The sequence below is a fragment of the Mugil cephalus genome, chromosome 10 (genome assembly GCF_022458985.1).
Source record: "Mugil cephalus isolate CIBA_MC_2020 chromosome 10, CIBA_Mcephalus_1.1, whole genome shotgun sequence".
In the NCBI taxonomy this organism is placed as follows: Eukaryota; Metazoa; Chordata; class Actinopteri; order Mugiliformes; family Mugilidae; genus Mugil; species Mugil cephalus.
In genome coordinates this window covers 6,723,854-6,736,475 of record NC_061779.1, presented here as the reverse complement: position 1 = coordinate 6,736,475, position 12,622 = coordinate 6,723,854, and the positions used below count along the sequence as shown (strand labels likewise).

Here is a 12,622-nt window from a genome sequence, read left to right as displayed (position 1 = left end):
AAATATTGCACAAATTATTTACAATTTGCAGAGGATGGTTACATTAAATTATAGTACAGTCTGCAAGGAATAACCTCGACAGACAAACGTGTTTCAGGACAAGTACACAAGTGGACATCCTTTGCACCCCTCTGAGCGTATTCTTGGATAAACAAGCATTCTAAATCTTTTAATGAGACTTTAGTAAAACTGCATCTAAAATCGTGTCTTATATCCTGCTGTCTAAATGCACATTACAACCTGTAGGTAAATAAGAGCTCTTCCACCACATGTTGGTTTGAGTAAATATAACCACAACAAAGGAACATCTGGAGTAGATAAACCTTTATTTAAATCAAAGAGCAGATAAAAACATTAAGGCAGACGAGCAGCGAGCATAGAGCTGCAAAATGGAATTGAATAATACAAGGCTCGATCTATTGAATAAAAAAATAGAAAATTATAAAGCTAGAGAAAACAGCAAAACACATGACAAAGAGCGTGTGTGTGTGTGTGTGTGTGCTTGTGTGTATGACTGCATTTGAGATTCATAATGTGTGTGTACATGCAGGTGAGACGTGATTTCATCGTTATTATGTCAAGCGGAGTGGACGGGTGCTTGCAGGACACATTTTCAGACATTTACTTGGCGTAACGATAAAGTGCTGTTATTATTGACCTTCTGCGACTGAAGGAATTTCCAGCCTACAAATAAAACTATGAATAAAGCAGCTAGACTCCCTGGAAGAGAGTTAGTAACAGTGAGCTTAAGTGCATGTGTCACAGTTTGACTATTTTCCTGCCATTTCACATCAGCTGACACAGACCTACGTTCAAATGGTGCCATGCATGTGTTTAAGACTTACAGTGGGACAGATTTCCTCTTTATCATTTCAATTAGAGTTTGTGTTTGGACACAAAAAGAAAATAAAGTGTTCATCAGGATTAGAATGTCTGTTTCTAAAAGTCTGATTTCAGGATTTATTTAATGGCTGATTCAATTGAAATCTACTCAGAATTAAAATGACAGAATTAACTTTCTTAACAGATCTTTCTGTTTCTAAACTGAATACAAACGGAGAGTCAAAATCCTGGTGCTAGAGAATTTGTGGAGAAGCAGCACCGAAGGGACGCAACAACTAGCTAAGCTATGCTACTGTCAGCTGTCTAGAGCTGTGGAGGCATGTACATATGTAAGACTGTTTATGGTGTCAGAGTACTGCTATCGAAGAAAATTGTGGTTGGTGCAAAGTAGAATCACTGACCAACAGAGCCAACAGGGTTCAGCCGTGTTTGAACCACTTAAAATGGCATAAAGTAAATCCCAAGGTTTTTTTAAAAAAAAAAAAAAAAATCTAAAAATGATACCGTACATTAAAAAAAAAAGTCCCACTTGTTGGTAAATATGGTGATTTGCTTTCTGGCCAAAAGATGATGAAATCTAAAAATGTATATGTGCTAAATGCTGAATATGAAGCTAAAATTAGCAGACAGCTTAGCTTAAAACAAGCACAGCTTGGCTCCATGTGGATATCTATTATCCAAATATCGGTTACACTGGGTCAAAACGCAGCCTACCAAGTGTATCTCAATGCTACTGCCAAGTTAAAGAGCACAGAACAATCAGCACTAATAAATAAAGCCTTTCTCATTCCGTATGTTGTGCAACAGGCTGTGTGCAACGTATAGGAAGTTACTGTAAAACTGCTGATGTATGCATAAAAGATTAAACAAGATTAAACTTGTGTGTCTTCTGCTAAAGAATTCTGAGCCTCCTGAGAATCGTTCATCGGGGGTAATCACACTCTGTCCATAGGTAACAAGATCTTCAGCTTATTCAAGGTGTTAAATATTGATGGTTAGAGCTGGGTTTTGTTCCATCTAGAGAGATGCTTATCATTTAAATTCTTCCAGAACGGTATCAGGCCTCTCATAGAACTCTTTGCAAGAAGGAAAATCCCCCCCCATCCCCCCCCCATAAATGTCAAGGTATTCCAACGTATTTGTCACCTACGTTATACCTACTTCAACTTGCTTAACCTTCAGTTACAAAGCACCTCCACCCAGAGAAAGTTTAGCTTTGGCCTGTTAATATTTGTAAAGCAAGATGGACATCTGTCAGCACCATTCCTTACATTAAAGATTCCATAAATACACGACTAATGAGTGTGGCTGCACTCTTAATATGCATGAAAGTGCAACGATTATGTTTTTTGTTTTCTTTTTTAAAAAAACAACAACAGCTAATTACTAAAAACATATGGATTCAAGTTAGAGATGGCCTCCAATTACCCGTCCATGAAAAGTCTGAATCATGATTTTGAAACAAAGTATCTTTACCATGATCATGGAGAAGTGAACTTCTAAAGCCACAAAGAAAACCCAGACTGGAATATCTGACAGGAGAGTAACAGTAGTATAGTCACACATTGTGAGTTGAATTTGTTTCACAACACAATGCTCTTCTCTGATTGGCTGAAGAACAAACTGCATTCAGATGTGGTTTGTTTTTTTCTCTATACTGGTTGAAAAACGCCCAATAATGAAATATGCATGGCGAGTTACCAGACTCTTATTCTGATGAAGGTTGAGTCCAGCTGCACCAGGCTAACAGAAAACTGGACTCCTCCAAACTTTCAGTCAATGTTTGCTCAAGAAAAGTTTGTTAAACCACATATTGGTTGGAAACCGTAGCTGGATAACTGATGAATACAGGTATTTGTGCACATTAAAAAAGGGTTAAAAGTCAGCAAGCACATATGTGAGACTCGACTCTTGACACCAGCGTTATGACAGTGTATGTATCGCTTGTAAGAGCATGCACTCCACAGTCTTATCTTGCTATTCTTGCGTCTGTGTGTTTTTTTTCTTAAGCATCAGATTCTCTTGTGTGTAAATGCACCCAAGAGAATTTGTAGAAGAGTTGTGATTCCAAGAGCTTCCAAGTAAAGAAAAAACATTTCAGAAATTAAAAAAAGAGGTTGGATTTTTTTTTTTTTCTTTACGTGTGTGTGGTGTAACAATCTACAACAGGCAGCGTGGCGTCAGTCCTGGAGAGCCCAACCTCCAGAAAAACCTCCTACACCTACACACCACAACACCGCCACACCTCACCGGTTAAACAGGCCTACAAACACACAAGCTGGTTTAGCGTTCGCGTCTACCCTCAAAGCTCAATAAAATACAGACTCCAGTGCAAATAGAGATCACTCAGAACATCGTGAGATGTTTTTGCAAACACTGTTTCTTTGAATGTTTGCTGATTAGCAAAAAAAAAAAGGCAAAAAAGAAAGCAAAGACATGAATAAAATTTGTATGCGTGTATGTGTTTTTTTTTCTCCCCATCCTGGGCCCTCTGTTCAACCCCTCTTCTTCTGTGTATTTGTGTTATTGTGTTTGATCATAGGTCAGTCTTCTTTGCCCATGCGAGGTCATCCGATCGTGGTTTCTGTCCCGTCGTGTGTTCGATCAGTTGCTCCATCCGTCTCCAAAAGCCCAACTGGTCCAGTGGATAGTTGCACCACCCTGAAAACAAGGGAGAAATCACAGGAGAAGTTTCTTTTTAAAAAATAAATAAATTAAAATTGATAATTAGCACTTAACACAAAGTTGGGTCTACTAGGTCTCCAAAATCTTAGGAACACATATAGTGTCAATGAGTATCCAATAATGTACAGTACATACACTGAGAAATTGTCAGAGCATCACAAAAATGCATCCATCCTATGATGTGATAATCAAAGCAGTAGCTTTTAATATATTGCAGTCCAAAGTCCAAACACTGCTATGAATAAGGCCATGACACTAGCTTTTTTTGGGGTTCTTTTGGGGGGAACCCAGGCTAAGGTACACAGCTCAGAAGAATCACTCCACAGTCTGGGACTTCTTTGCTACTATTTTTATATATATTTGTTTTGTGTCTATACTACATCCACAATGTAAAACACTGGCCCAGGCCAGCCTGACTCTAACCCCCACATCGTATCATCATATCATCTTGTCTTTAAATTCCTCAAACATCTATTGTCTTCTTTCTTCCCCTCTTTTATTCCCATCTGCACACATTTGCTCATTTATCCTCATTTCTATCTGCATCTAACCTCCCGTCTCACTCTCATCATCATGTACATTTCACAGGGGGGTGGAAGGATATGAGCATTCTCCCCAGAGACTTCTGCTGTAGCCTCCTCTAACACACACACACACACACACACACACACACACACACACACACACACACACACACACACACACACACACACACACACAGTTTCTCAATTCTTGCGCAGTTTACTAACTGTAACAGTAAAGAATAAATGTGTTGTTGGAGGTAAATACATCAATTCATGCGTGGCTGCAGGCCAGAGTACATTTACATGTACACATGAATTCATGCATAGCCATACTATAGTCTGTACAGTCTGGAACACACACACACACACACACACACACACACACACACGCCTACGTCTGTGCCGAGCACATTAAACACACATGTACAAGCATCACTGCTGTGGAAGCAGCCAAGCAATCCCTTGACATTTGAGATGAAAATCCATTTTACCAAGACTCACACTTGCACACGCACGGACACACACACACACACACACACACACACACACACACACACGCACACACACACACACACACAAATCCATGCTTCTGCATATAGACAGCCAAATGTAGTTTTACTTTTTAAAAGCTCACAGTCAAATTCAGCGATAAAAAAAAAAAGACAGACAGACACATGGAGGCAAGAAGCAAATGGAAACATCCACATGTGCGGTGTGTACCTAATTTAGCCTTGTCTGATGCTCACACACCATCACCCGTGATGTGTTTGCATAGGGTGCATGCTATAGCTGCGGGGATGTGCGTGTCCCTCCGGTGACCCTCGCTCGGCGGGAAGACAGTAAAGCAGCCAGAGGTTTTGTTTGATTTCGCTCTTTCTCTCCCTCCGTCCCTCCCTTCTTCCTCCATTTTTATTCCTCCAAATCCCTGCGTCCTACCCTCGCCCTCCCAATGTCTCTCCCCTCCCTCCCTCCACCCCACCCCCCCCCCTGCCTGTGAAGTCCTATTTGTTAGAACAGACAGCAGGTTAGCATTAAATATACATGGGGATTGTCAGCCGGTGGCGAACACAAAGGCAGCTAGGCGAGCCCCAGTGGAATCCAAGCCGGGCCCAGGCAGCCAAGCTGGGGGAGCGGGAGGCCGTCGCCGTCCCCTGTGGGCCCCCCCACCCCCCCAGCCCCGACCGCCACCAACCAACCCACCTCCCACCACACACACACACACAGGTTAGAAACCGAAGAGGAGGTCAAAAAGACTAGTGCACACACAGATGCTCGAGTATGCAGATGTACACAAGAGCGCGCGCATGCAGACACACGCCGTGCACTGTGTTTTGGTCTGCAGCCGCCCCCTCCCCTCCCCTCCCCACACCCCCCACCTCAACTCACTCACACACACATCTGTCGTCCACAGGGGCGCAGGGTGACGTACAAGCTCAGTCCCCCCTGTGTATCCTCCCTCTTTTCTCTCTATCTCCCGCTCACCCAGATGCGCGCAGCATACTGAATGTGGCTCTATTACGGAGGCCTTGTGTCTCTTAAGACCCACGCGCACGCAAACAGAACGGTTTCTTTTAGTTATTTATAAGCGGCGGACGGACTGACAGACACGGCCGCCATTTTATTTTGAATCTGCTGAGAACTGCGGGTAAAATTATTCCGGAGTCATCAGCTTCAATTATGGCGATTTAAAATGGCGACTGAAGACCATTTAAAACTGAAAAGAGGAAGGCTGTTTAGGCCCGTCCTGTGATTGGTTTTAAAGAAAAAAATAACTTTCTGTCACACAACAATCAGGCATAACATTATGACCACCTTCCTAATATTGTGTGGGTCTCCCTGGTGCCTCCAAAACAGTTGCTTCTGAGAATGTCCTGTGGTTTCTGGTAACAGGATGATGTTAGTGGGGGGCCTTTGGGTCCTATGACTTGAGGGGAGGGGCCTCTGTGGATCAACCCACAGATACTCAATCAGTTTGGGAGGCCAGGTAAACACCTTTTGCTGCTGTTCTTCATGTTTTTGAGTTGGTCCTAAACAATGTTATTGGGTGGGGGTACCTGGTCTGGTCTAGGTGGGCGCTACACCATCCACGCAGACATCAGGTCCAGAACTTTCCCAGCCGAACATTGCATTGTCAGAATATGGTCAATGTTATTTACTTCCCCTGTTAGTGGTTTTTATGTTGTGGCTGATCGGTGCATGTTTTAAAAAAAAATTCAAGTCTGATTCACCCAGCACCTCCTCATACCTGTAGTGATGCAGTAATATGTCTCGTGCGGCGAGACATGATGGATGCGGTGGTGTTTCCGTGGCAACACCAGATGCCAGTCCTGGAGCAGCGTGACCCAGCGCGGGAGGCCGAAGTAGGAGTGGCTCCACTTGTGGATCTGATTGGTCAGCGTCACGAAAACCGCCAGGGCAAAGACGTAGCAGTCCCAGGGGTAGGATGACGCCAAGGCCTCTGAAAAGGTGACAGGAAACAGGCGGACGTTCACGCAGAGACGAGGAGCGGAGGGAAGAGAGTAAAGTTAATAGGATAATTGATCGAACTGTTTAGTGTAATGATGAGGGCCAGCACGACGGCGCAGCACTCCCGCAGAGAGGACGCTGGCAAGAGACTCAGAGAGATGAAGAGACCGAGAGGAGAGGAATGAAGGGGAAGAACAGGGGAGAGATATGGGAGAGAGAAAAAGAGGACACATATAAGGAGGGTGATGCAGAAAGAGTTTGACATATTTTATCCAAAAAAAGACAGTCAGAACGCCTTCCACAAAAAAAAGTGCCAAATATCAGAAAAGCCAAGAGAAGAGGAGTCATCTGACATTCTGCACCAATTATTTCACTTGATTTTTTAATCACAGTGCTATCACTACAGCACCACAGGCGAGAAGAGGAAAATTTAAGTCAATCAGTCAGGGGTGAGACACTTCCCCCCCTTTAAGTCCGTGCGCCATCACACAAGAAAAAGTCCGTCCGTCCGTTATCGAGCAAGCGAAAGTCCGACTGATGTTCAAACACAGCTACGAATCATCACCCCTCACCTTTAAATATTTAAACATCTCCTCCGATCCCACTCTCACACTCCAAAATGAAAAGAAAAAAGACCAGCACATCGTTCTTACAAAGGCATCCCAAGACTGAACAGACTGTGCTGCTGTGTTTTCATGTCATATTCAGATGAAGGTGAAGTCGAGCTTCAGAAGGAGGCGGGGGAACAGAAGGCTGCGACTGACTAACTCACACTGTAACGCAACTTTACACAATAACAGGTCATTTAAAGCTGGGATCGCACATGATGGGTTAAATGGTTATTTATGCCTCAAATAAGAGCACTGGTAAAGGTCTGCTGTTAAAAAGGTGAATAAAGAGATTGGTATTCTCAGTTTATGTTTTAAAACATTGGTATATTCATAAATAGTGTGCAAGCCTTTTCAATACCTCAACCAATGTCTGATGATATTTTAGTCAGGTCAAATCAGATTTATTTATAAGTCACATCAACAAAACTAAAGATGACAGTCGGTACAATTATAGTTCATAAGAATTATAAAGTCACACAGTAAACACAAGAAATCAAAAATGCTAATTCATAATAATTAAAAAAGAAGCCCTCAGCCTGAATTAAGCAGCAAAGAATAAATATGAGTTTGAAGGCAGGATTTAAAAATAGACTGGAGTCTGGAGCAGCCTGACAAGCAGAGGCAGAGTTTGGGGGCTGAAAGCTTCTGGTGACCTTAATGGGATATGAGGCATTAGGAGGTCACAGAGATACATCAGAACAGGTCTTGGAGATGTGGTGTCTGGCAATAAAATATTGTTAGTGAGGGCCTTTGGGTCCTCTGTGTGTGTGTGTGTGTGTGTGTGTGTGTGTGTGTGTGTGTGTGTGTGTGTGTGTGTGTGTGTGTGTGTGTGTGTGCCTGTGCTGCCATCAAGGAGTGTCATTGCTACGCCTGGTCTGGTCTAGGTGGGTGGTACAAGTAACATCCACATGAATGCCAGGTCCAAACGTTTCCCAAGAGCCTCGACTAGAAAAAGTGGCAAAATGTAAATGTCAACAAATAGGCTGTGTCTACTACACACATAGACACCAAGCGGCAACCTCCAGGTCTGAGCGATGAGGCCCACGCGGAAGTGCAAAAAACTGCAGTTCATCAAGTGGCCACTTGAGGCTGGCTTCAAAGAGAGCAAATCCCCATAGACCGTCATGTTAAAAAGCCCAACTTTACAGCATTATTAAACATGTGTACAGCCCAGTACAAAAATAAGTTTTCTCATTCGTTTATTTTTTATTAAGGTTTAAAATTCTGCGTTCCCACTTTGAGTGACAGAGAGTTGGGTGGGCGGGTCTTAATGTCCGACACGACCCCCCCCTCGTCCATATTTGGAATATCCGCATGTGGGCGGAGTAAAGCTCATCCAACATGGTGACCGCAGGCTCCGCCCACTTCGAGCTTCATTTTTGAGATACAGAATCCAACGGGTGACGTCACAATGGGTTTGTCCACATTCACAGCATCGTCAATTTGTAAGTGAAATCTTCAATCTGGGGCGTCCATGGCTTTTTGCAATGCTTTATGGGAAATTTTGAGTCCCCTATATAGGACATTGATCACGAAGGTTTCACTACAAAACAGTGTAACTATGATGAGTGCTATGACGATGAGAGATACTTATTTTGTCTGGACCGGTGGACGACTACCACTGTGAACAACTAAGTAGATTTTTAGATTAGGTTTCCTAAATGTCGACCGCTGCAGTGCCTCAAAACATAAAATCTCTGAAGATGTCATCGGTAGCTGGGAACGATGGATCGTGTCGGCGTTGATTCGAGCTGACAGGTGACAAACACGTCAGCACGCACACGCAGGAGCAGCTGTGTGCAGCATTTCTGGGAATAATTCATACGGGGAAACGCGACTATTATTGTTGCCACCCCCAGCGGCATGTGGATGACGATGCAAGCGATCCGCACGCAGACGCTTAATGAAACGGACTCCCAGCGCAGGTCTGGTTTGTTCTCTGCTTAATGCAGCCTCTGTGTCTGTCACAGAGCAAACTCTTGTTATTCACTTGAGTCTTTCTGTCGGTTTGACTTACAGCTGTCCTCTCTCTGTCTTCCTCCATCCCTCGTTCCCTCTCCTTGGTTAAAACCGCGGTCTCCTGACCCTGGTTCAAGAGCAGACATGACAGCTGGAGTTGTCACCTCACGCTTTTCAGCTTTCCCCCCATCTACCTCCGTCTCCGTCTTTGTCTGGTGACCGCTCGACACCGTGAGGAGCTTGACATGACAGGTTTAGATGTCATCTTACCGCTACATGACCCTCTGCCACCCCCCGCCGAGCACTCTCACCCTCTGTCTCAAACTCTTAGCGGTGACCTCTTAAGGTGCAGACATGACAGGTGTAGATGTCACCGCATCTCTCCCTGCCTCTGCTTTGTGACCCCTTGACTCCCGGCGATGTGCGACATGACAGGTGTGGATGTCACCTACAAGTGGACCTCACCGCTGCTCTCTCCCCTCTAATCTTTCCTCCCTCGTCGCCCTCATTCGTTGATCCCTCCTGCGGACCAGCGGCTGACCTTTGAACGTTTACACTTATTCTCCTCCATTTATTTCTATATATTTGTCACGTTCTTTGTATTTACAGAAGAATTTCTCGTAATATCGCCATTCAGTTCTTACATCTGTGGAAACAGATTTTCCTCTTTTATCTCTGGTTTATCGGATTTTTCGCCGTTAATAGATTGAGTTGAACCGGGGTCGTTTAGCTCATGTGCTTGACTAGCAGCTGTACTGCTATAAAAATAGAGCTGATTATATTAGAGCTTTGAGACAAAGCCTGCCTCCACCACGCAGTGACGCGCTGAGGTGCAGCTGGTGCAACGGTGACACACAAAAACAACAATTCTCTCACATTAGATTTAAAAAAAAAAAAAGTGTGCAAATAGAAATAGCAGCAGGATCAACAAAAAGTTAAAAATAGAGACCAGCGCTATGTCTGTGTGTCTACACGGGAGGCGTTCAGGTACAGCGCAGAGTGTAGGTCGCACGTGTTGTGAAAGTGCTCGCAAAGACTGGTTTCTCAGTACGAGACATTATATTAACACATCTGCCAGGCTGACATGAAGACAACTGTATCGATTAACACAGAAGCCTAATACTCCTGGAACGCTTTCTGTCTAGACATGGAATAATCTTTTTTTTTTGAGCCATCAACAGAATTCATTTCATAAGCTCATAGATGGCAGGACATTGGTGTTGTGGTGGTTAGTGTCGGTGCTGTACAGCAAGAAGGTTCTGGGTTCAGTCCCCCAGCCTTTCTATGAGGAGTCTGCAAAGAGTCTGCGTGGGTTCTCCAGCTTCCTCCCTCCATCCAAAGACACGTCATTAGGTTAAGTGGTGGTTCTAAATTAGTAGTCGTAGGTGTGAGTGTGAATGAGACAGACTGGAGACCTGTCCGGGGTGTACCCCCCACCTCTGGCCCAATGACAGCTGGGACAGGCTCCAGACCCCCTGCGACCCTCCAGAGGACAGGTTACGGTTACAGAAAAATTAATGAATAAGCTCATATAACTTTTTATTAGGATCTCCTTAATTTATTTTTAATGATGTTGAATTAAGAATTCGGACAAAGTTGACAGATGAACTATGGAAAGAATGAATCTCACCAAAGAGTTTTCGCCTCATCACTCGCTCCTGTACAGTCGATTCTTCTCCAAAGGATGAAAAGCATAATCTGTGATGGCAAGTGTCAGCGCACACGTAATTTCATGAGGTAAGTCTAACGGTGAGCTTTCAGGTGAGAGAACTGATGATAGCAGGATATTCATTCATTTTATGTAACCGCGTGTCCTCTGGAGGGTCACATACGGTACATTTAAGAGCCCATGCAGACACATGCAAACTCCACACAGAAAGGCCCCGGTCGGCCGATGAATTCGAACCCGGGGCCTTCTTGTTGTGAGGCATCAGTGCTAACCACCATTCCGCTGTGATGCCTGAAAACAGGGTATGAAATGTGGTCACACAAACATTAGTCTGGAAAATGGAACAATATAGAAATCTATACAAATAGAGGGTAAACTGCGTTGTACATATTGTGCGGACAGGTCCTGAAGAGAAGGCAAATTACAGCCAATCGCCCTCTCAGCAGTGCATACACTACATGATAGACTGTTAGGAGATGTGGCAGTGGCTGCTTTCTACATCCTTTCTGTTATATGTTTACCTTTAGTTTTTTGTTTCTGATAAAAAGGCTGAGTCAGGGAACCTCGCGCAATCACTCCAAGGTACTTTCTTTGACCTGTGCAAATTCAATAGAGGGTATGCATGTGACACAGCTAGCGAAGTCTCCGTGGCTACGGCCACTAAGTGGAGATTAGCCACATTAGTTTGAATCACAGGCCTTAATACTGTCTAAATTATAAAATAATTTTTTTCATAAAAAAAGGTCAATAGCTGTTGTGCGATTGACTGCACCAACAGATTTGAAAAGCAGTCAGAGATATATTTTTACACATATTACCTACTCCCAAAGAAAAGAGACGTAAATGTATCACTACATTACGAAGACACAACTGGAATCCAGGCACAGAAACCTGGTGTTGTGGTTCACATTTTGTGTCAGGTAATATTAATTTATGCTGTATTTATTTTGATGAAGTCATACCTTAAGTTACGTCTTAAGTTACGTTCTGGAGGGCTGTCAGACAAGTTTGTCGATGTTGTTGTTGTAAGGTGCTACAGCATTGTACGGCTAATGTTACTTCTCAGCGAAGTTCTTAGTGTTAGCATCTTTTATGTAGCTGCATTTATTATAATGATTATAATGAAATGACCTAAAACTAGCTTAAACTAACTAAACCTGAGGTTTGTCCACTTTTCCAAATCCATTCTAGTTTGTATGGATCACTGAGTCCACTTGTCCTTAATTTGATCTGATAATCTACAGTTTTTCTGGTCTCTCTGTATTTACTGCTACATTTGCCTGTTTTTTTGCCACTCAGGGGGGGCATGGTCTCAGACGGCAGCGACTTCAATGCATACCCTCTATAAAGACTATTCTATTCTATTCTATTCTATTCTATTCTATTCTATTCTATTCTATTCTATTCTATTCTATTCTATTCTAGCAAGTAAAGTTTGTCATTAAACATCCAGCTCCATTTACATCTGAGATGCTCAGTTCCAGACGCCTGTGAACAGCTTAACCTCACATCACCGCTGGCTGTAACCTCGCCCCTTAACCCAACTAACCGATGTCAACTCCCCTCCTCTCCTTCCATTAGCGACCTTTCAGCGCGAGTCGAAGTGCAGACATGACAGGTGGAGGTGTCACCTCCTTGATAACAGGCTGCTCCGTTTCTCCTGCTGATCCTCCTCCTCCTCCACTCCTTCCCATCCCGCCTGGAACTCGTAAGGTCACTGCCCCACAACTTCCCATGACTTCCCATGACTGTACTTTAGCACCTTGTAAAAACTAAGTTACTCCTTTAGTCTGTTGGACGCTGTGTAGCTGACCTTCTGAAGTCCTTATTTCGGTTTATGGAAGGCAACTGTCGACGATGCTCAT

General features: G+C 43.6%; 1 protein-coding gene across 1 annotated transcript in view; it reads right to left on the bottom strand.

The window, feature by feature from the left end:
* Nucleotides 1-307: 307 nt before the first annotated feature.
* si:ch211-212o1.2 (uncharacterized protein LOC492735 homolog) overlaps nt 308-12,622 on the bottom strand; it is a 36,406-nt gene continuing 24,091 nt past the window's right edge. The window contains exons 5-6 of the mRNA XM_047597355.1: nt 6,298-6,510; nt 308-3,504 (exon numbers count right to left, since the gene is read on the bottom strand). Of these exons, the coding sequence (XP_047453311.1) occupies nt 3,380-3,504; nt 6,298-6,510 (338 nt within the window). The 3' untranslated portion in view covers nt 308-3,379. The remainder of the gene's footprint in view (nt 3,505-6,297; nt 6,511-12,622) is intronic.